Raw genomic sequence first — 26,449 nt, 5'->3', positions numbered from 1 at the left:
TTCACTTTGCATGTAAATATTAATGTTAAAGGCAATGTTAAAATACATAGTCTTAATAATAAAATATTTACTCGACAGCAAAATTTCTTGAAAGGGTTAGCGAAGGGTATCCTTGGGTTTAGGCATTCTATGACTACGGTTGGCTTAAAATAAATATACATTTGCTTTTATGTAAAAACTAGCATTAACCCGCGGTTTCGTTCGCATTGATATCCTTAAATAAGTGCTCTTAAGTTAGTTGACTTATAAACTTTATAACAGATTATAAATTTTGCTTAAGTTTGATATATGTCTATGTTTTCATAAGATCAATGAGTTTCAGTCCTGGTTGTTTAAATTGTATTTTTTTTTAATCTAGTAATTTATAATTAATAACCGATAATTTATAATTTAGGACTAATATTCCCTACTTTCATTTTGTAAATTGAATTATAGTTTCGTATAAAACTGATGAAATTATTCATAATTTTTAACATGCAGGGGCAAACTAGCGGATGATTTATAAACTTTGTAACCGATTTTAATTTTCCTTAAGTTTGATATATGTTTATTTATTGAAATAGGCGTTACTTTGTGGGAATCCATAATTATACAAATGACTTAAGTTTTCTTTAGTGTTAATTCCGCCAATATTCCGCATTTATCACGCGGAGTGTTCCGAAGAGCTGTTCAACCTGATTCCTGCCGCCGAATTTCACCTTGGCACGACACGCCACAAGTTAGGATATTATCCCCACCATCTGGATGTGTGGCGGTCCTCCACAGTGCGGTTTTCAAGGAGCTTTCTTCCTCGTACCACGAAGCTGTGGAATGAGCTTCCTTGTGCGGTGTTTCCGGGACGATACGACATGGGTACCTTCAAGAAAAGCGCGTACACCTTCCTTAAAGGCCGGCAACGCTCTTGTGATTCCTCTGGTGTTGCAGGAGAGTGTGGGCGGTGGTGATCACTTAACACCAGGTGACCCGTACACTCGTTTGTACTCCTATTCCATAAAAAAAAAAAAAAAAAAATTGATTTAAACAATTCGACACGTGTTTCGCCTCTACACGAGGCATCCTCAGGACGTGTGTCATAGTCTCGTGCCAGATTTTGGCGAGACAACACGTCCTGAGGATGCCTCGTGTAGAGGCGAAACACGTGTCGAATTGTTTAAATCAAATATTGGCGGAATTAACACTAAAGAAAACTTAAATCATTTGAATATGTCTATGTTTTCTTAAGATCAATGAGTTTCAGTCCTGGTGGTAATTAATAACTGATAATTTATAATTTTTGACTAAACTTCACTACTTTTATTTTGTAAATTGAATTATAGTTAGCAATAAATCAAATCAAACAGCTTATTTAAGTAGCACCACTTCACCGAACTATCGAAGCGAAGGAACAAATTTAACTGACCTCGTTCTGAGATCTCAAATTAACCCAGGAACATAAAATATGCATTTCAAACACTGCAGTGCCGTTTCAAATTGTCTGATTATTTTTACCTTTGAACTACTTCAGTACTTAATTAGCCACTTACCACGATTTTTCGCTTAAAGCCTGTATTTAGAAAAGTGATTCATGACTTATTTAAACTTGTTAAAAAAGACCGAGGAAGAGCTTTGGAAGTTTCTTAATATTTCGTCCACTGTTTTAAGTTAAATTATGTTCGGAATTTACTGTATTTTAGTAAAATGAATCAAGAAAACATTTTATTTTGATTGTTTAATAATATTACAAATTGAAAAGAAATTATTACAAACATATTTATTTTTACAGAATTCAGAAAGTCAGTAATCTAGTCAGTATATATTATTTTGTTATATTTAAACAAATCTTATAACTATACAACTACTATTTACAATTAGTCAGTAGATTGGATTAATCTGCAATCTAATCCACTAATCCATAATTTTCAGAATTTTTCAGGACTGCTTCATTTTTTCTTGTATTTAAAAACATTGTAGGAACTTTGGGTTCTTAAGTTAAGTGTAATCGCTATCCTGTAATGCGGCATGTGGTATATTATATCTTCTTTGAGGAGTGAGCTGCTCTTTTTGAAGATCTCGCGGTAATTTTTGAAGGGAAACTTCTTTAGCCGCGTGGGGCGCTTTTTGGTAGGGGAAAATCTTATGTGTTCGCGTCACCGACATGCTCATGACTGGCGCACGCGGTGAGTTACCTAATAATTTAAAAAATTAATATAAATATATATAGATAGACACTTTTTGGATGGCTGAAATCCCGTGAGTTCGTGTCATCAAAATGCATATATTTTGGTGTATATCTGTAGCTATACAGCTGACGTATTGTGCAACATTAGTGCTGTGTATATCTTATAAGTGAAACTGAATGGATTTAGTGAAAAGTTCAATGTGTATATACTGTGAACTGTTGAAATAGTCTTTTTGTTTGATTAATCTTATCTTAATATATATAAATTACGTGACACGTTGTTTGTCCGCGATGGACTCCTAAACAAATGAACGAATTTTAATAGGGATATTACTACTATTACTTCATGGAGTGCAGATTAGTCCAACTTGAGGGATAGGATAGTTTTTATTTCGATTTGGGACTCATAATTATTTTTATTTTCAATAATTATTTTGTATGGACATATTTTCTATGAGAGAAATTAGTGGCGCACGGTTTGACAGTTACACTGTGAAACAATTTCAATATAACAACATTTTGTGCGAAGTATTTTTTGATGTTTTGAAATATTATTGGCAAATTCTCCTATAAAACATATTTTGTTTTCTGTTTCATTTGTCCGGTCAGCTAGTATATTATATAATATAAGTCTCAAAAATAAATTAAAATTAAAAGTTCTAAGTTTTCACTTCTATTCGTAGCCTTACATCTGCCATTTTTTATTGTAGTGAAAACTAATTTAGGTGTTGTGCCCTTTTTGGTTGAACAAACGCTTTCCATGAGCTAAATGTATACTGTATATATAATATGTACATAAAAATACCTGCGTGCGTTGTTACTGTACATTATTTATATACAAACGGACGTACAAATAACCTTGACATAAAAATTTTACACAAATAAAATTTGAAAAACAAAACTTTATCAACGATGCGGGACTCGAACCCACGACCTCCGGCGTTCCGTGCCGGTGCTCTAACCAACTGAGCCAACCGTTCGAGTACCGCCTCGTTATAAAATTCTGTTTGCTTTAGGCACATAAGTGAATTTGCCAGAAACTGTCATAACCATAATGTTAACACCAGGAACAGACATAAGCTTATAATGCCTACTACTCGACTAATTCGAGTTAACAAGTCTTTTGTGGGGCGATGTATATGCTTTTACAACAGGATCCCAGAGAATGTTCAAAACAAAAGTATTACGTTATTCAAAAGAATTGTTAAAAATACGTTTTTGTGGTAAAGGTTACTATAACATAAATGACTTTCTTAATGATACCACAGATTGTTAATGGAGCGACCGCCCTCAGGCTATTAAATAATAAGTTTAATTGTACAATGTAAAACATATTTTTGATGAAAAAAAAAGCCCGCTGAGTTTGTTGCGACCATTCTTCTCAGGCCTGAGGCATTCATTTTGGAATGGGTGGTAGTTTTTTGACTTTCAATAAGTGATTTCACATCCTATTTTGAATAAAAATATTTGAATTTGAATTTATATTGAGGTTGATTTGCACTTAAAACTACTTAATTTGCATTCGGTTATAACTTTTAACATGCTTCTACGCATGTTGCATAGCTGAGCGTGACAGCTCAATCTTATTCATTACCTACAAAAGTGCTCAGCGCATCTAAAGAAATTTTCACTTCAAAATCACAAAATGGCCTAATAATGGGAGAAACCTATACAATGGAATACAAATATCTATCTATATAACTTGAAGAGTTAAATTCAAATTTTTTAACGGTCCGATAAAACTATATATTATGTACCAATACCTACTAACTACCGGAATCAAAAATTTATTTATAACGTTCTTACACAAATTAAATTTGAAAAGAAAATTTATGAACAATGCGCGACGCGAGCGCTCGTTCCTCTGAGCCAACCGTTCGAGTGAAGTATCGTTGATAAATCTTGTATGCCTTGTATTCAACTCTCAGGTTGTTCATAAATTTTGTTTTCAAATTTAATTTGTGTAAGAACATTATAACCCAGAAAGTTTATCACTTTAAAAAATAAAAAATTGTTTATAATTTTTTTTTCGTAAAACTACATGAAAATTAAAATACTTGTTTCCGTGTCACAAAAGACATTCTAGACATCAAAAGTTCATTAAATAAATTAATATAAAAAAATATAGCCTTAAAATAGGGGCCACAAAGTTGCTTATAACTGGATGATCTAGTTACAGTTTTCAGTCAAAGTTGTCGTGAACACGGCAGTACGCGGGAAGGCTTTCTGCCAGGTCGACGCTTTTGATACTTGTGTGAATTATACGTACGATATTTCATTTTCGAGATATCTTTTCACTGTGTTCATTAATACCAGTTCATTTGCCATTGCATTTTTAAGTGTCAGGTATGTATCTGTTAATGTTATCAGTTAAAATTTAAAAACAAACTCAATTAAAAAGAGTATAACAATTCTCGTTTGGAGTTCCAGTTTTACTTTTGCTTGACTAAGTGTTTAGTGTCTCATACTAATATATCTAGAAACTGTTTTTTTCGATCAAATATGAACTAAAATCGTTTATATAAGCTTCCTGAAAACATACTGAAAGATGACAATTTAGCTTAGTGACCCTGAATACTTAACAGTAGGTCCCATTTCATAAATATTTTATTATATTTAAGTATGTGTATCGTATTATTTTCTTTAATTACCGCGAGTTTAAACAGTGTTTTATTTAAATGTGTTACACATTTTTAAAAAGGTCCAAAACGCGTGTAATTGTAACTGTGTTTTTAAATTATATTTAAAAGTTACGCCCGACGTTTCAGGACATGGCGCTAAACTTCATAGTGACAACTACTTATGACAAATATTATCTTGACTCATTTCATGTGAAGTCCCCCTGAAGACAAAATCTGGAAAGGTCTTGAAATGTCGGGTTAACTAAATATTATTTTAGTTAAAAATGTAACTTTTTACGTAAAAATCGAATGTTAAAAACACATTTACAGTTACACGCGTTTTAATCCATTAAAAAGTGTTTTATTTAAATATGTGTGTCAGCCGTGAAATACTTTTACAGTTTATTATGGATGAAAGTTAATTTTGCTGAGAGATAAACTTTTTAATGTAAAATAATTGTAATAGTTCTGAAGTGTTAATTTTTTTATGTAATACTAGCTGACCCGACAAACGTTGATATGAATATAATAAATAAAATTAATGTTTTTAACAATTGAAACGTCACTATCACAATGAATAACCGAATATAATTAACAGATAATTAGCTAAAATTAAGGTTATTTTTTACCTCTTGAGAGATAGAAATAGAAAGATATATAGATTCTAATTAGTTATTTATTTTAAACTATTCTTTCAATTATATTTCTGAACGACGGGAGACACATCAAAGGAAGAACAAAATTTTTGTTTATATTTATTTTTTTCCGAGAATTTTCATATTTATTCCTTTTAAACCTTCCCTGGACTTCCACAAATAATTCAAGACCAAAATTAGCCAAATCGGTCCAGCCGTTCTCGAGTTTTAGCGAGACTAACGAACAGCAATTAATTTTTATATATAAAGACTAGTTAGTGGACCCATCAGACGTTGTCCTCTACACACGTCTTAATTTTGAAAAATCGGTCCAGCCGTTAGGAGGAGTTCACTAACATACACATGAGCAGGAGAATTATATTATATGGACGGAATTGAGAATCTAAACCAATCTCAAATTCACTGAAACAAACAAAAAAGTCATCAAAATCAGTCCAGCCGTTTAGGAGGTAGTTTAATTGTGAATCTAAACCATTTTCGAATCCACCTGAAGACACACACCAATCTCAAATTCACTGGAACACACAAAGATATAATCAAAATCGGTCCAGCCGTTTAGGAGGTAGTTCAATTGTGAATTTAAACCATCCTCGATTCCCCTTGAACTCACATAAAAAATTTCATCAAAATCGGTCCAGCCGTCTAGGAGGAGTTCAGTGACATACACACGCACACAAGAATTATATATATAAAGATAGATAAGATAAGATAAATTGTAACATTTGTGTACGATAGCGCAATAAATGAATATTGTATTTAACCACATAAAAGCTAGTACTTTTATACTGATAAATAAAACAATTTGTGCGAAATTATTCCCTAACCGTTCCAAAATATTCAAAAATGCACAACGTTATTGTAAAAGTTTTCACTTCCGCTGGCACTCCCGGAGTGCAACCCGAATTTTTTATTATTATATTGCACTAGCAGATCATTTATCTGATGCGTCCATCAAGTCTATAAAGCTATATATAAGCTATTTACTGATTTTACATTATCACAAATTCTGGTTTATTGTTCCACATGTTCACCTTCCGATTTGGTAGAATGTTTTTTCTAGGGTTGCTAGCAAACTATATGGTTACAGTAAAAATGTCATTCAACAAGTTCAAAGCTTACATCAATTAAATCAAAGTGGAAAATCCTATTACAATGTATTAGATTATTTAAATGATAAGAAAACCTGGGTGTGATTTGTCATTTGAGCTTACATTAAAGAAATCTCAGAAAATTCTTCAATTTGTTGTGTATGTTCTTTCTTATAATTTGGTGCATTTCTCGTAGCTTGGCTTATTAGTGCTCGCTTAAATGTTAAAATTTAGTCGAGGAAGCGATGTCTAGTCGGGCCATTTGTGATGGCTGTTTGTATCTGTCATCAAGACCCGTCCATTTTGTTGTTAAGTTAATAAAAGTTTATATTCTCTTTAAATACTTTAATTTTTTAATTAATATTTGCGTCATACTATTATTTGTTTATAGTATGTGTGTGTGTATGAGTGTATATCTCTTGATGATCTCAGTTACTTAATTAACTTGGAAGTTATTTAGTGTTTGAATATATTTTTGCATCATTGCATAGACTGTAGTTATAACGTGGATAAGACCTGCCATTGTATTTGCCCAATTATAATTGTCCACATTAAAATATTCATCTATAGAAAATAGATTCTAAATTTTTTTTTTGTAAATAAGGGACGAGACGAGCAGGACGTTCAAGTGATGGTAATTGATACGCCCTTCCCATTACAATGTTGTGCCGCTCAGAATTATTGAAAAACCCAAAAATTCTGAGCGGCACTACAACTGCGCTCGTCACCTTGAGACATAAGATGTTACGTATCATTTGCCCAGTAATTTCCTTTCCTTTCATTCGCCCTTCAGACCGAAACACAGTAATGCTTACACATTACTGTTTCACGGCAGAAATAGGCGCCGTTGTGGTACCCATAATCTAGCCGGCCACCTGTGCAAAGGAGCTTACTCCTAGCGATAATTTCACATTCACACAATTCCAATATTTTTTTGGAAAATTATGGTTAATACAATTTATTCACATAACACTAGGCGTTAGTTAAAAACGCTGATCTAAACATATTCGTGCAGTACTAAGTATTATAATATTGTTCGATTCACTTGTGGTTATTCCAATATTTAGGTCAGCTAATTCCCAATACTGACTGTCTATGCAGGCCAAATCCGGTTCAATGTGGAATCTTATTGTTCAGATAACAATGTAAATATATGTACTGCACGTACAATATTCTCTAAGCAGTGAAGCAGTTCTCCTTTATGCATTTCATACGAAAGTATAACTGAATGAGACGATCGTGTACTTGAAGTTACGCATTTCTTACCTAGAACAACGTGATGCGTTAACTTGATCACTGCACATATATGACTGATATTGACACGCACTGACGTAGTATAAACAAATACCCCCTTATTCATAATAGTCTTCTAACTTAAAACATTCCTAATTCTCACTCTGTCTTCTTCTATTGACCTAAGACAGAATGAGAAAAAACACTCCTTAGCGGCTGTTTAAAGTTAGCGGACCATTATGAATAAGGGGGTTAGACTCTTGTCAATCCTGATCAAAAATTATGGACATAAAATCATTGACGTTTAAACAACTATAGTCACAATCACGCTCAAAAAGTGTCTGAAGCAAAACTCTGCTTACGGGTCTTTTATGCAGAGTTTTCGTTCAGTTGTGTTTCGACTGCGCTTTGAATTCAACGCCGCGCAATGGTAAACGGTAATAACATTAAAACATTCATTCAAATTAACACCTGATTTCGCGGCAGTAATGTTCACAGTCTATTGTATAAAACTCTGCCTAATAGACGCGTAGGCAGAGTTTTTGAGCGTGATTGTGACTCTAGTTGTTTGCTCGTCAATGATCTTAAGTCAATAATTTTGGGTAAGTTTTTTTAGACTGTAGTGTAGGTATAATATATATAATAATTATAAATATGAATGTAAGTTTTTTGTTCGCTTTCACGTCTAAACCACCGAACCGATTTTGATAAAATTTAGTACAGGGTTAGAGTAGAGTTTGAAAATGACATAGGCTACCTTTAGGGGATGGCAGTTTGTACGTAAATTCGTCATAAAATTCTTCGTAAAACCATGAAACTTTGCATTTAGGCTCTTGATAATAAATAATTTATATACATTTGTTAGAGCATTTTTGAAACTTAGACCTACATGGGGATAAAATAGGGGATTAAAGTTCACAGGGAAATACTATTAAAGAGACTGTCCACAATGACAAGAGATATGCGCTGTATCATAGAAGAGCGAGAAGAGAAGCCAGCAGAAGAAAGAGCAGTTTGTGTATGTATTATTTGAAAACTATCCTAAGAAATAAAAAAATAGCTAAAAGTAAATATTCAACGCGGACGAAGTCGCGATTAAAAACTAGTATCTAATAATTATCTTTACCGTCCAATACCAAGAAATCTGACTATATTTTTACAATATACGCTCTACACTGTTCGTGTATATTTAATCAACAACTTAAACTCCATGTTGTAAGACCTCGATAACAACGAGATCAGACAATGTGGATCTATCAATAATTCACATCGCAATCTGCCACTTGCTATTATTCGTAGGCTTTTGTTTACTTCGCGTCGACCCAAATTTTGCTCTTATGTCTGAAAATCTGTGAATATTAAATTAGTATTCGTAAATGACAAATATAATTTGAAAACATAATTTTACGAACGATGCGGGACTCGAAACCACGACCTCTCGCGTTCCGTGCGAGTGCTCTCCCAACTGAGCTAACCGTTCGAGTTACGTATCGTCATAAAATCTTGTATGCTTTGTTCACCTCTCAGGTTGTGGCTTCATCTACAGGATCTACTTTACAGTTGATAACCTGCTCAACCCCAATATTTGCATATTACGAAATTGTCTTGAGATGTCGCACTTGCAAATCTAAGCAATTTGTTATGTTTTTAAAGTGATAAGCCTCACTTTTAGGAATAATATAGAAATAAAATATGAAAACAAAATTTTATGAACGATCTCCTCGCCTCGAACCCAGGACCCCTCGCGTTCCGTGCGAGTGCTTTGCCAACTGAGCTAACCGTTCGAGTTAAGTATCGTCATAAAATCTTGTATGCTTTGTTCAACTCTCAGGTTGTGTATAAATCCTAGAAGTGAGGGTTATCACTTTAAAAACATAACAAATTGTTTAGCTTCATAAATGATTACAGGGTTTCATAATTAAATCAGTAAACATTTAAAATCTCATAAGAGTTAAAGTTAATGCTTGTTATAAGGAATTGTACAAAATATAAAAGTCCGATATCGTCAAAGTAGAGTACGTATTATTCCTAGGATAATGTTGTTATTTACTCTCAGATTTACATGTCTTTATTTCACCAAATAGCTACCCTGAGAATAAGAAAGTTATACGAGAGTAACTCTTGTACCTCCAATTTTAAAAAATAGCTGGTTTATTCCTCAGATAAAATCGAAATGTTATCAAATTTTTATGAAGCTGAGCACACAGAATACATTATAACTGAGCTACCATTAATTCATAATTGTGTACTTTAATTACAATTCAGAAACATCTAAATTACAATAAAACCTGTAATATATTTCACCTCTTTTGTACTATATATCTGGATTTTGTAACTTATTATCATCAAATGCAACATATGAGACATCTTTAAGGTCAAGTTTAAAGAGTTTTCTTCGTTTTACAGCTTTATGGAAAGTATCTTTAATCGCCTTGTCACCTTCGATATCACTTTGAGTTTTGCCTCCCCCAAAGATTTCCACAATGATCGGCCTGTGCTACCCCCATTCCAACATATTCCGGCTATCTTGACTAGATCATCGGTCCATCTTGCGGGGGGCCTACCAACACTGCGTCTTCCGGTACGTTGACGCCATTCGAGGACTTTGCATCTCCAACGACCGTCCGTGGAACTATGTGTGGGTAGGCCACTGCCACTTCAGTTTTAGAATCATTTGGGCTATATCGGTGACTTTGGTTCTCCCACGGATCTCCTCATTTCTGCATCTCGCAGAGAAACTCCGAGCATAGCAAAACAGAGTACTTAAATATTATTTAAAATAAACCGTTTGAGAAGAATGTGACAGTGAAAGTGATAGTTACGGTGAGATTTATTTTGAGACGTTTAAGGTGGTGTAAAGAAGGAAATGAGCATATTTACAACTGCAGTAAAAAGTATTTTAATTTGTTTGAAAAATTAAAAAAAAGCACTGTGATAAAGTGACGACCAAATTAAAAATATCCTGTTATAATATATTGTACTGAGACAATGACAAGCCTATTTAATTTGTCTGTATTTACATTTATCAATTAATAGTTACACTAGTACTACTTATAGTAACTTTTTGTCTTTAGAAAATGGTTTTGGAAACTTACTACGATTTACTCTGAGAGTAAATGCAGCGAATAACATATTATAACTGGCATAGTAACTTTTGTACAATAACACCATTGCTGAAATTGGACCTAAATGAGTTAATATGGCATCACTTCATAATATTATTATTAAACAAAGTGATCCGCCACGTCTATCTGTCTGTTCGCGATAAACTGAAAAACTACTGCACCGATTTTCATGCTTTTTTCACCAATGGCTAGCTTGGTTCTCAAGGAAGGTATTACTATAATTTGTAAATTTTTTCTTTACATTAACGATATAGTTGGAGGTGTCGGAAAAAATACACCGTCTGATATATATATAGAAAAGTCCGCGATAGAATATCTCTATATCTTAGGGATATCATACTTTATCCATATTAATACTTTAAAAATTGACAATTATAAAGAGGTAATGTATAAACTGTTTACACAAATACGATATTAATCCATATCAATTTTTATTACTACATATTATAAAATCATTAAGAAATAAGTTTTTGTTTCATTTTTAAATTAACTTTGATTACACATTTCCGATGGCTTTACAGCCGTTCCCAATATTCAGTCTATCTCTTACTTGAGATAAAAATCGTAACTATCGTTGACTTTTCTGTCCCAATAAACTAATCGGCGGAAACTCACCTTATCTGTACACGCTGTCTGTCAATGGGACGACGTATATTGCTTAAGTATAAATCATTTGGCTTAAATTACGATACCACAAAGTACCGCCGTGCTTTTTTTTTATAATATTTGGAAAACTTACAGCTGAATAGTAATAATAGTTAGGAAAATATTTACATAAAAGGCTGTTTACAAGTTTTCGCAGATATTTATTAGTTAATTACATAATAAATAGTTACTAGATTAATATTAACAAATCGAGGATAAGAAAATCTGATCTAGTGACTTGGTAAGAAAGATTGTAGTTTATTTAGGAATGTTATCCAATATACATAAAAAAATAATACATGAACGGACGTGCATCTACATGCACGTGTTCAATAAAGGCTGACATTTATTGAATACTATTTTTCTTAGTCATATACTCTTCAGTCTACACTATAGTATCTATCTAATATATATAAATTACGTGACACGTTGTTTGTCCTCGATGGACTTCTAAACTAATGAACGGATTTTAATGGGGATTACTTCATCGAGTGCAGTTGAGTCCAACTTGAGAGATAGGATAGTTTTTATTTCGTTTTGAGACCTATAATTATTTTTAATTCCAATATTTGTTTTGTTTGGATTTTCTATGAGAGAATTTATTGACACGCGGTTTGACAGTTCCACTGTGAAACAATTTCATTATAATGCATTTATTACGAAATAATTCTTGATGTTTTGAAATATTATTGGCAAATTCCTATATAACTGTATTTTTTATTATCTACAGAACAACTTCTGTCGGGTCTGCTAGTATAGGTATAATTATTAAGATAATAAATTTATATAAATTCTAATTTAACTTATTATGTTATATAAAATTTAGGCGTTATTGTCGATATTATTCGAAAAATTTTTTGCTGAGCCGGTGTTTTAATTTCGTTACCGTTCTATAGATATAGATTTATTTAATACAACGACAAGCTACAGTCTCTAACAATGTCATTATAAATCCCGCATGCCCTTATAAGGAATGAGTTTTGTCGATGGTATGTTGATACCATTTGATAGTAGTATCATTATTTTTAAGTGAGTAATAATTCAAACGAAAATTTCACAAATGATTTACATTTGTGATATATCATCTTGTCTGGTTTGGTCTGGTAGTAGAGTATTACACAATTCACGTGTCTGACCTAAATTATGAAAACGGCATCAGCATAATCACGTCACTAAAACAGTACTCGTACATATATTAATGTACCAACCACAGTTTAAAGAGATAATAACCGTACCGAGATAATAACATTTCAGAACACAGCAGCAGTTTGATAGATGTCTTTTTTACAATTATAAACATAAAAAAAATGCTGGTAAATTATACTGCACCATAGTCTATCTAGACGTATAAACGATCTAACCACTTACTGCTAAAACACTTTATTTTAAAATCTCTAAATTTAGATCCTAAGGCCTAGCACGCATTGCGGACTTTAACCGCGTGGATGTTTTTTGCGGATTTAAATCCACGTAGTAAGTGTCAACTAGCACGCACTGCGGTAAAAAATCCGCGCGGTGTGAGTCAGTTTGTACTCAGGTCTCAGACGATACGGATGTGAATGGACAACAGCTCATAAATATTTTGCCTTGCATAAAGTACCTACCCATTAAGGCCTAGCACGCATTGCGAATAAATATATGCGGGGATTTCAGCTAGCGCACACTGTGGTAAACATTCCGCGCGATTTAAGTCAGTTTGTACTCAGGTCTCAGCCGAGACGCATGTGAAGGCACATAAATATTTTGCCTTGTATTGCCTATTAATATAGTGCCTGCCTATTAAGACCTAGCACGCATTGCGAATTTTTCCCACGCGGTTCCTCCTGCAAAATTCTGGGTTATATGAATTTTTTTTAAGCTGCACGCACTACGGAATGAAACTGTAGATTTTTACATTTTCAATCCCTTCAAAACTTTCGATTCATTTGGAATTTTGCACACTTATTAAGGACATTTAGATTACGTCCAATGCTCTGTTACATACCAAGCTAATAAAAGCATATCGTTATGTCTATTATAGAAATCTTACCAGTAGCGGGGAGTAAGTAACGCGGGACGAGAAACAGCGATCTATGAACATGATAGTGAATTTTACGACATAGCAATGATTTGCTGTTTTCGCGGGATAAATTTAAATAATGTATTTCTTTTTGGTAATTATACAATAATGTATAAGTTAAATTGTAAGAAACGGAATCTTCCAGCGATTTTTATAGCGTTCATGGCGTCCGATTTACTTGAAAATTCGGACGCGCATCAAGTACCAATGACTATAGAATACGTTCATAGCTTGGCCCGAAAACTGCAACATATTAAGGCTGAAATCTATAGAGTACTTAGACTTTGCTCAGAATTAAATTATTAAAATAGTCTGTTTCGTTAGGGTCTTCAGGATTATCGCTTTTTATCCCAAGAATAATCCTCCACGTCGCTAAAGAAGTTTTCACTTCAAAAAGTTAAAAGGTTTAGTTTTTTTTTTTTTTGACTTTCAATAAGTGATGTCAAATCCTATTTTGAATAAAAATATGTGAATTTGAATTTGAAAAAGAGTGCATCCTTCTATCTTTGTGAGTGACGATTACCGTTACGTGCGCGAGAACTTTCTTTACTTCTGTTATCCTTTGTGATAGTGACATTTCAAGTTTTGTGCTCTTTTTTTCGTTGATCTTTTGTGATAGTTACACTTTACTGCTAAGTGCGCGAGAATTTTGCTCACTTTGATTAATTATAATTAACGATGCTAAGGAGAAGACGACCTGACTTAGGTCGTCACAGTCAATCAAATGTGCGAAGAGCTACCTCACGTGCTAACCGCAATGATGACCAGAAAGAGAACGATCAAGAAAATAGTCGTATTGCTATGTAAGAATTACTTTCTTTAGTGAGTGACAATGAAGTACATAGGCTTAGAATGCAACGAGTTCGTGCACATCAAAGACAACAGCAGCGAGCATGATATACTGAAATTGTAAAAAGAATGATAAGGGTGACTCCCAAATATTTTTTGACAATTTTTTTTATTTTTTATTTTAAATTTGACGCTAAAGAAGTTTTCACTTCAAAAAGTTAAAAGCTATGTATTATATATATATATATAGATTTTTTTAAATCTATCACTTATAAGTAGTATTATGTGCTATAGGCGGGATTTAAAAAGAAGTTTAATACGTAATAAGTCAAGGACGAGTAAAAAAATAAGGACTCCGTGTCACCCTACATAACAGTGAGACACCAAAACAAGCCGGTAAACGTGTAAATACATAGCCCCACGCATACACTTACACTAATACAAGCCGATCGCTCGCCATTATGAGATTTGCCATCGTCTATGACAGATCAGTTTGCGTCGCAATAAAATATTTTAAAAATGCCGTCGTGCGTTGAGAAAAAGTGTAAAAATAATAATATAAAAGTATTTGTGGATATATGATTATTTAAGGGAGAAAAAATTATGTAACTGGTATACCCCGTAACAGCACACACACTAGCATAAAGGTGCTTCACTTGCTAATATCACGGCGCGGAGTCTTTCTTCTTTTACTAGTCTGTGGTAATAAGTATATTATTTTTCGGTTAAATTACATTTCAATTATTAAGAAGTAGTGTTACAAAAAGTGCAAAGTGGTATAGTATTATAAATAGTGGACTTCGGACGGATAACCTAGTAGTTTGATAGTGAACATCGTTTCGATGTCGTATACTGAAACATGAACAGAGTGTCGGTAACGTGAAAATTAGCTTCGCAATGAAAAGAACTCTTATCTTAATTTTCCTTTTTATTGTACGTAGAGCTAGCCCAGATAATACATCTCCAAGAGCATACATATTCAAGAAGTGCGCAGAGCTTCACTGCAACGGCAACGGTATTCAAATGAGATTTTTGTTATTTTCTGGAAAACAGCCAAAACCATGGAACATGAATATAGCTACATTTATATAAATATGAATCATTGAATGACTTATAAATCGTGATTCGTATACCATACGTCGTAATTAGCAGAAAATTTATATACCATTTTGATTTATATCTTACCAGCTTACTCTGAAATCATCTTAATATATGTAAATTAAGTGACACGTTGTTTGTCCGCGATGGACTCCTAAACTAATGAACGGATTTTAATGGGGATTACTTCATCGAGTGCAGTTTAGTCCAACTTGAGAGATAGGATAGTTTTTATTTCGATTTGAGAGCCATAAGTATTTATAATTCCAATATTTGTTTTGTATGGACATATTTTCTATGAGAGAATTTATTGACGCACGGATTGACAGTTCTGCTGTGAATCAATTTAATTATAACAACAGGGAGCATATTTTACGAAATAATTCTTGATGGTATGAAATATTATTAACAAATTCATAAAAGAAATTATTTCATTTATTATATACAGAACAATGTCTGTCGGGTCAGCTAGTTATATTATAAATTAAAATGAATAATCCTATGAAATAATAACTATTGTATGATTGATGTTAATTTAAGTTTGCTTGGGATGTATATCTTTTTTAGTATAGTACAGTATATTATAATTGTTACAGAAATTAAAACGTGAACTGACTATGTATTCCACTATAAGTTTGCATGCCTTATGGGTTAGGATAAGAGCACCTGTTAATTATAAGCCAACAACATCTTATTATCACCTTATCTTGCAAATAAAGATGATTTGATTTGATTATGTCAAATCCGTTCTTAGCTGACATTTCAAAATATAAAAAATAATAGCTGAATATAAAATATAATAGCTGAAATTTTAAGGTTTTTTTTATAAGTCATATTTAAAAAAAAGAGTACAATTAAAACTTAAGACATACGCATCTTAGATGAGCCACAGAAACCTGTGTAGGCTTATGCGTGGTGCAAATGCATCACTTCGCTCACAACGATTGTAATTAAGAAGTATTTATATTGTCCCTACGCCTTATACTTCCGTGGAGGTCTACTCTCTTTCTCCGAAACAAAACTTCGTGAACAAACAAAATTTAAGTGAAGTTTCAGTAGCGACCCTATTCTATTTTGTTTTATTTAAAGCTCCCAGACGGCTTATTTTCTTCAGACTCGTCCAACAAATATAGTAAATGTATACAAAAACTTAAGAATTTATATACTTTTAACCTCCCTCGAGAACCACGCTGTCCATTGATGAAAATAACAGGAAAATCGGTGCAGTAGTTTTTAAGACATACGCGACGAGGGATTTTTTTTTATAATATGTAGTGATGATGTTACACACATCATATGTGACTACTGTTCTATGGCTCATTTGAACACTTTTTGTATTAGCAAATGAGAAGGTAATTTTTTTTTTTTAACTTACAGTGTAAGTTTGCAGTCACACAGAAAAGGTGTCGGCAAGAGTAAATGTATTAATTAAAGCCCGGTGCTCATAAAAGGCTAGACAATGAAAGTAAATACCTGGCTGACAGGTCAAGCGTGTGACCTACTTACTACACGCTCGCTAAGTTATTTCAAATATTACTTGGTGTTTCTTTTAATCGATATTACGGATTACTTTCCTATTCATTGGCTCGCCCTGGATTACGCCTTGTGGAACTTATTGTACAGTGTTGCATAGTGGTTTGATTAATGCGATTATCATACCTGTATAGCCGAGTGGTTAGCGATCCTACCTACTAAGCTAGAGGTCCCGGGTTCGAATCCCTGTAGGTGCAAGCATTTATATGATGAATATGGATGTTTGTTTCCGAGTCATGGATGTTTAAATGTATTTATGTATGTTATATGAATTTATGTATGCTTAAGTAAGTATATTGTATTAAATATATCATTGTCTTGTAACCCATAACACAGGCTATATATGCTTAACTTGGGGCAAGATAATTGGCCTGGGTTTGAAAAAATATTGTTTCAGCTATAAACTAAGTTTTTACGTAAATGGCTGTATTCAACCTACTTTGAATACGCGGAAACACTCCTAAGTGTCATAACGGCCGAGCATGACGTCACGCCTCACGCGTAATATACAATGACCTGTATAAATACCACTGGACAGTCTGTTCCATATGTTTGACAGCAATTTTTTTGTGCCTATTTGAAGCGCCTCTCGCTAGTGTCCAGAGAACTTATTTTGACGTATAATACAAATGGCTGCAAAGTAACGTATAACACTCTGAAGTATTTTTGCATTTTTAATTAATTTCGTTCGTTTTCCGTGTTGTTTTTCAAGCATCAACGTAATAAAGTACACCTATTTTTTTTGTAATTAGTTTCCCAACATCTATCGATGTTTGCTGAGGTTGTCTACACTAGTTTTAGTACCGCAGACTCTCGCTACATGGCACGGCAACAGCACCAAAATATATGGCGAATCTCAAACAGGCACAGCATAATATATAACATCAAAACTTAAAAACTTCAATCAAAGCGGTAACACACGTCACATCTCAATAATCATATTGAGCAATCATATCTACTGCAACGTTATAACTATATTATTGAAGTGAAAAGAAGAACTTCCTTAGCATCGTTGTTATTTCCAAGTCGATGAAACGGAAAAGCGAGACAGTAGAAAGAGACAGCGAGACCTTCATCAGGGTGAGTGTAGGGAGTTCGCGATTACTACGAGTCCCTTACTCAAATTAAGTTACCGAAACTAGTCAATACCAAGACCGATAAATCGTGAGTTATGCCATATTTATAAATAAAGTAACGATGTTAAATTAATAAAAAAGTTTATAATAATGGTAGTCGTTAAGTTCTATAATTTATTTAAAAAAAATGAATGAAATCAGGAAAGTTGTTCTCAAGTTATAGGCGTGACCAGGAGGAACGAAGGTTCATTTTATATATTAAAGCCGTAATTAAATAAAGCCGTATTAATAAATAACTTAACGATGTGTCACGAATGTTTTAATAATTTAGCTATAACTATATTTACGTGCTCTTAAAATTTTATAACGGTCGAATTGGGTGTGTACCTAATGCTTAAGATGTTATTTGAATTATCTTCGAATTAATTGCTACTCTATCTTTTAATAAATCAAATCAAAATCACTTTATTCATGTATGTCAAGAAAATGACACTTATTAATGCTAAGTTTTCTTTTCTTTTACCACCACTTCGCAAAAGGTTTTAATTAGAAGAAGAGGCAAGAAACTCATTGCCACTCAAGTTACCTCTCTCTCGCACAAGCTCGCCATTTAAATTGGAATTAGACACATTTTTAATTTATTACAAACATAAAACAATTTTCTTTACAAAACTAACAGAATTTAGTCATGTTAAATAGTATTTGTGTACAATTAATAAACTTTCGTACAATTTTTATCTAGATTGAACGATTAGAATGGCTCCAACTGTAAAAGTTAGGGGTATATGGTGGTTTTTTTTTCGCACCGTCTATAAAAATAGAAATGTAAAGTAAAAATGAATTTTCTTCAAATATTCTGTAGATATATAATTATTTTTTGTAAAAATAAAATCTTTATATAAACCATCAAGAAATGGTTTAAATTATGCTCTTTTTTCTCGATTTCTTTTAACAACCTTTAAAAAAAAACAGCCATTTTAGAACCCATAATTATTGATTGTTTTCTCGAAGTTACGGTACTTCATTTCAAACCACTGAGAAAGGTTTGTGAATTTAGTAGCTTTTAAGATCTTTCTCAAAGTTTCGCTTCAACAGAAAACAATAAGAGCTTTATAATCGTTTGCGGACAATCCTTTCTCTTGCTGTCAAAATGTTTCAGTAACAAATCCCTCATATAAATCATAAAACTTTTCTGACTGAATACACCTTTGACTTTGCTGGGAAAATATATGATCAAAAAAGTTGCTAAGAACTAAGTTTTCTATAGATTTGTAGTCCTTGATATTTTTTGTGTTTTTTTTATGGAATAGGAGGACAAACGAGCGTACGGGTCACCTGGTGTTAAGTGATCACCGCCGCCCACATTCTCTTGTAACACCAGAGGAATCACAAGAGCGTTGCCGGCCTTTAATGAAGGTGTACGCGCTTTTTTTGAAGGTACCCATGTCGTATCGTCATGGAAACACCGCACAAGGAAGCTCATTCCACAGCTTTGTAGTACGTGGAAGAAAGCTCCTTGAAAACCGCACTGTGGAGGACCGCCACACATCCAGATGGTGGGGATGATATCCTAATTTGTGGCGTGTTGTGCGAAGGTGGAATGTGTGTGAGGAGTCTAATAGTAACCATTACAATTTGATGCCTAGATTTGGGTTTCTGATGATAAAGATGTGATGTTAGCTAATTACAAAGCTAAGGATATACAAAGCTAAATACTTTTATATATCGGGCTTGTAATAAGTATAATATAAAATTTAATAATATTGATTTACATACTTGTTCGGTCAAACAGTTTTAGAAAGATATAAAAGAATACTTGTATGTATAATTTCATTTAAGTTAGTTATAATCCGTTTGTTTTTTTTTTTGTACGAAACTTTTGTATGTTTTAAATTTTGTTTATCCTCTTTTTTGATTGCTCACATGATATCTATATTAGTGGAAACTTTATTGGTGTGTGTACAATTTTATATGTATATTTGTAAATGTTTTAATATATAAAAATTTATTTTAATATTTATATGCTTATATTATATGCCTATTATATGCGTCATCTCTCATAAAACTTTAACTAAAGGCAATCGCACTAAACAACCTAATTTACTATTATGTGTATTACTTTATACCTACTTTTACCAGTGGGAGGCTCCTTTGCACAGGATGCCGGCTAGATTATGGGTACCACAACGGCGCCTATTTCTGCCGTGAAGCAGTAATGTGTAAATATTACTGCGTTTCGGCCTGAAGGGCGTCGTAGCTAGTGAAATTACTGGGCAAATGAGACAACATCTGACGTCTCAGTGACGAGCGCAATTATTGTAGTGCCGTTCAGAATTTTTGGGTATCTCAAGAATCCTGAGTGGCACTGCATTGTAATGGGCAGGGCGTATCAATTCTATCAGCTGAACGTCCTGCTCGTCTCGTACCTTGCGGTCATAAAAAAAACTTGTAAGATACACTGTGTTTTTAATAAAAAAATGATACACTGTGTTTTCATGCGATTGCCAAGTTAACTTATTTACTTAAAACAAAAGATTTTTAATATTGATGATGATCACTATAAAATGTTGTTAGGTTAGCTAATAACTTAAGACACAAGGACTAAGTAAGGACTGAATATTGACCGACTTGGTATTACATGGATCTTACAACCATCTACGGTAGAAGAACTGAGTTGCGAGACTATTTTTTTCTAAAAAAAAATAATAATATCCGAGGTATTTCTCCTCGTTAGCGAGAATATCTACTGTCTCGGCAAAACTTTTCTACTATCTGGCTGCGGGTAGAATTTGAAAGCATCCGAATCAATGTTTATTAATTATCTCATGAGCTGCGTTTAATCGGCAATCGATGCTGTGTTTGAATAGATCCCCTCCACTTATATGGTGGTGGTGATAACAATAATTTCGATTGTTCTTGGGTGAGTTCAACAAACAAAAAAAAAATGGCTCTGTCGTAAATCCTATTACTCCACTGCTGAATATCTAAATGATCGAACAGCCTGGGACTAGATTGTAATTATTTTATAGCGATAGAAACGACTGTACAATATTGTATATTTTTATTGAAAAGAGCGCAAAAAAAGAATGCTGGTAGAGTTTAGAGTAGTATAAGAAATGACATCAAAAAGAATTCTAATGGAATCAATTTTGAGAAAATAAATGCCTTTTTATGGCTTTTATGACATAACGTTGAATGGCTTGAGTTGAGCAACACAGATAATGCAGGGCGATCATCATTCTTATTTTTTTCAGTAGCCTTGCGGGCCCCAGCTGTGAAGTGGGAGGCTACTTTGTACAGGATGCCGGCTAGATTATGGGTACGGTAACGGCACCTATTTCTACAGTGTAGCAGTAATGTTTCAGCATTACTATGTTTCGGTCAGAAGGGCACCGTAGCTAGTGAAATTACTGGGCAAACGAGACTTAACATCTAACGTTTTAAGGAGACGAGCGCAATTGTAGTGCCATTTAGAATTTTTGGATTTTTCAAGAATTCATTGCGGCACTGCATTGTAGTGGGCGGGGCGTATCAATTACACATTTTTTAATAAAGTCCCAGCCAGTGTTCAGGCAATTATCTATAAATAAATTCAAATGTTTTATTAAAAAATGGCTCTATCGAAAATCCTACTACTCCACAGCTGAATGTCTAAGCGATTATTTTATAGCAATAACAATGACAGAATAATATTGCATATTTCATTAAAAAGAGTGCAATAAAAGAATGGGAAAGTTACTTGCACTCTTCTTCTCTCTCAGGGCGCTATTTGATTGCGAAGCGAAAGTACTATTACAAATGACATCAAAAAGGATTCTAAAGCAATCAATTTTGAGAAAATAAATACCATTTATGCCTTTTATTGTAAATTAAAAGCCTCTATGAAGCATTCGGATTCTCTTCATGTAGTCTGTGTAAAATATCGTACCCCATATCATATTTATACTTTTCCCACAATTTATTTGGATGGATTTCCATGCGAACTTCCATCTCCTGTTTCATCCCCATGAAGGTCAAAGTTTAAAAAACGCTGAAATGTATGTTTATTAACTTCCTTTTAAGTGCCTTAATACAAAGTTTCATGGTATCATCTTTAATATTGACGAGCTTCCATACAATCTTCCACCCCCTATTTCAACCCCTCCAAACCTCTTTTTCACGATAAAAGGTAGCCTATGCACTTTTCCAAGCTCTTGTCTATTTGTACTAATTTCATCAAAATCGTATAGTGGTTTAGGCGTGAAAGCGTAACAAACAAACTAACATTAACATTTATAATATTAGTAGGCATACATATTTGGAAAGAGCTTCTCAAAAGTAATCTAGTTGTATCCATAAAGAACTACTACATCAGAGTGAAACAGTGCCGGGGCGTATAAGAATGACGGCCTCAATTTATCTACGGAGTTAGATGAAATAGCCTGCGCTATTTCGCGGATATAAGATTACTATTAAAAGCACTTACTAAATAATACTAATGTACAGACTGCTTATCTAATTTTATATTTTTTGACAATTTTTTTTATGTTTTTTATTGTGATTGAGCTTTGAGAAATACATAAAACTTAAAATTGTAAGATGACAATCGAATACAATAATTATTATAGTACGATATACTTGGTAGGTCTGAGAATCGGTCTACATCTATTTTTATACCCCAAATATATTAATTATTGATTTTTTTTAATACTTTGTATGGCAATACAACCTTAGCTAGGTGAGCTAGTATAGATATATAATCTCACTCACGTAAAACACACGGCCATTTCGACGACTAAATATCTCTAAAAGTAGCATATCATTGAACTTGGATTTATTTGTGATCCTTGTTACAGACACCAGCAATAATGTCCAAACACATTACACCATGGAGGTGAAACGTGAGACACCGGGCAGTCTGTCGCCCGTGTGGAAGAGAGAAGGAGAAGGAACGAACCATGCTCCAGGAGGTAGCGGCAGATTAGATAAGGAACACAAACTGCCACAAGAGAAGTCACCGAGCGATGATGGAACTGGAAAGAAAGACAGACGCCTGTCACGTGCCAGCGACTCATCAAAGGACACTTTTGATAGGTTCGTCTTGTTTTTTTTTTATGGACAAGGAGGACAAACGAGGTCACCTGGTGTTAAGTGATCACTGCCGCCCACATTCTCTTGCAACACTAGAGAAAACACAGGAGCGTTGCCGGCCTTTAAGGAAAGTGTACGCTTTTTTTGAAGGTACTCATGTCGTATCGTCCCGGAAACACCGGACGGAAACACAAGGAAGTTCATTCCACAGTTTTGTAATAAGTGGAAGAAAGCTCTATGGAGGACTGCCATACATCCAGATGGTGGAGATGATATCCTAACTTGTGGCGTGTAGTGCGAGGGTAGATTTCGGCGGCAGGATTCAAATGAAACAGCTCTTCGGAACACGTGATAAATGCGGCAGAGGACACACAATGAAGTGATGTCTCTAAGCAACGCCAAGTGATCCAGCCATTCACAGAGTACTGGGTGCCCGACAATTCGAGCTGCTTTACAATGTCTTATCTTTTGGTTTATTTATTATTTTTAAGGGGTGTATAATTAAACCTGACATAGTCTCTAGAGGGTGAATGAACTGAAAAATAAAGGTACAATTGATAATATCTATTTCCTATTATTATTATTCCGTTTTTGTCAAATTACGCGCTAAAATTAAAGATATATTTCTTCTAATAGTAAACTTTTAATTAAAAATTTTATTTTAAATTCTCTCGTCACTATTACCAAAGAAGTTTCAAACTCAATTTACTGTAATTGCAAGTAAAAGAAATTTAAAATTCGTTGATATGCGTACACCTTCCTTAAAGGCCGGCAACGCTCTTGTGATTCCTCTGGTGTTGCAAGAGAATGTGGGCGGGGGTGATAACTTAACACCAGGTGACCCGTACGCTCGTTTGTCCTCCTATTCCATAAAAAAAAAATATGACCAATCAACAACATTAAGCGTTAAAAGTATAAGTACGTTGAGTACTGTAAAAAGCGCCTAGTTAAGACTTTTTTCGGACGCCATCAGGTGGCATTAGAAATATTTCTCGACATTTTTTATCACGATGGATATTCACGAAATGCCGCATAACAATATGAGATAACTAAAGTACGGCTTTGTGCCTTTGCGTATATATTTGCGTATAAATAATACTATTCTTGAAGAGCTCGTTTCCGAATCACCCTCCTTCCTTTGTAACGGTAAGTCCTTGCTCTTGGAAGTATGCGCGTGTAACAATCCGTTGCTCCTTACCATATATCACACTTGTCGGTGTTGCAAATCCAGAAATCCGTATTGCATTCATTGCATTGCAAATAGAGTTGCCAACCCTACTACGAGCACACTGTTTTTGTGTTAAACCTCTTGGAAAGTCATAATAAATCATCGTTCTAGAATTTTCTCAAGTCAATTCCATTTTCTCAACGACTAATCAAGTTTGAAAAGACCTTGTGACAAAACCGAGAATCTTTTTTTCAATAAATAAATGGTATTCGATTTTTAAAACCAAGGAGTTTTCAATTAAAAAGATTTTAATATGACAGGAACAGTGGAAATATTCCATTCCCGATACTTTTAGTGCACTCCTCGTATATAATACAGTATCCTGCTGTTTTGAGGTCCGTCCACTATATATCTAAAGAAACTTAGTGAGCAATTATTTAAGGCGACAGAGCTTGTCTAGTAGTCTAGGCGCATATTTCTGCCGTGAAGCAGTATTGTGTAAACATTACTGTGTTTTGGTCTGAAATTACTGGGCAAATGAGACTTAACAACCTATGTCTCAAGGAAATTTTTGTGTTTTTCAAGGCTCCTCAGCATTGTATTGTAAGGTAGGGCGTACAAATTACCATCAGCTAAAAAAATACATAGAAGTCTATGACCTATTCAAGTTTATATTCATTTAGCAAGTGACACCAAAGAGGATATAAATACTACGTAATAAAAGGTGAGACCGGAGACTGCATAAGTAAAGATTAAAATTGAAATTAGTATGAAACGTGCAGTGACTTGACATAAGTTTAAAATAGTAGTAATTACAGTATTCCGATTGGCGACTAAGTATAATTCGGCTAAGTTTGAAAGCGAACAGTTGCTTTAAACGTAGTTTCGGCTATTTCCGTTTTTTACAAGATTAAAGCCATCATCTGACAATCTATCAATGACTGCACGTTTCATACAATCGAGCGAATCTCTTTTTTTTTGTTAGACAGTGTCGTTGACGTCCGTGTACCATAGAAGTGTGTATTCAAAATAATTTTACAATATTGCTGCGGCCATCCTTGTGCTAAGGTTAATATTTGAATTGTCGCCAACGTGTAGGCAATCAGTTCGTCGTATCGTAGATGTATTTGAGTTATTTTCGTTAGTATATTCCAATGAAGTATAACTTCTTACGTGCGTATATAAGATCACACATTATCTAATATACAAAATGTCTCATGTCCCGGTGTTTGTTATTAAACTCCTCAAAAACGGCTTCACCGACTTGAATGAAATTTAATGTACGTATCGGCCAACATCTATTTTTCATACCCCTAAATAATAATGGTGACCCACCCATAAATATATTTTTTAGTTTTTTGAAAATTAGTTTTTATTTTTATTTTATTATGATTCAGCATTAAAAAGTACACACAACTTCAAATTTTAACCCATCTACGATCAACACCTATTTTTGTATCGCGATTTTTATATTATTCTGTTACATCCACAGATCCGCACTAGGGTTGTAAGATGGCAATCGAATATAATGATTATTGTAGTACCATAGATGTTATATACGACGTAATTGGTACGTCTGAGAATCGGTCTTCATCTATTTTTTTAACCTTTAATTTTAACAAAAAAAAAATTTTTCTTTATTTTTTACTTTATATGGCAATACAACGTTTGCTGCGTCAGCTAGTTTTTTTATATAATTCTCAAATATCTTTTCAACAGACAAGACTCGAGAGCTTCGATAAGTCCCAAAGTCTCACGGAAATACTTTACCAACTGGAAGCAAGCATGTGACAAAACGAAGGATAAGACCAAAGAGCTCCTGAAGCGCTGGAGAACCCTGCCTGAAGGTGAATCAGCGAGTGGTCATCCGGAGGATATCTGTCACGGTAGGGATGAGGATGCAAAACACCATGGATGGAGCGAACACGTATGGAGTAAGTATTAATATACAATTGCGTAATGAGAGACACAAACAATGAATTCAAACTCTAAAAGTTGATGCATCCAATATACCTTTATCATTTAAGTTCCTGTAACCCCTAGCATGAGCAAAAGGCATTCACAGTGCATCACCATCGCGAGCGGTCCTGAGCATCTCTTTTGATTTCACTCCAGTTCTTTCCATTCGTC

At 33.8% G+C, this 26,449-nt stretch overlaps 1 protein-coding gene across 2 annotated transcripts in view; it reads left to right on the top strand.

The window, feature by feature from the left end:
- LOC126976153 (uncharacterized) overlaps positions 1-26,449 on the top strand; it is a 64,259-nt gene that overhangs the window by 17,675 nt on the left and 20,135 nt on the right. Inside the window, exons 1-3 of one of the 2 annotated variants that reach the window (XM_050824369.1) lie at positions 4,380-4,504; positions 22,917-23,154; positions 26,039-26,253. In XM_050824369.1, coding sequence (XP_050680326.1) covers positions 22,949-23,154; positions 26,039-26,253 — 421 coding nt within the window. In that variant the 5' untranslated portion in view covers positions 4,380-4,504; positions 22,917-22,948. Of the gene's footprint in view, positions 1-4,379; positions 4,505-22,916; positions 23,155-26,038; positions 26,254-26,449 lie in introns of those variants that run through there. The other variant, XM_050824379.1, reaches the window with a different exon arrangement.

Source organism: Leptidea sinapis, chromosome 2 (assembly GCF_905404315.1).
Source record: "Leptidea sinapis chromosome 2, ilLepSina1.1, whole genome shotgun sequence".
In the NCBI taxonomy this organism is placed as follows: Eukaryota; Metazoa; Arthropoda; class Insecta; order Lepidoptera; family Pieridae; genus Leptidea; species Leptidea sinapis.
This window is presented reverse-complemented; position numbering and strand designations above follow the sequence as displayed.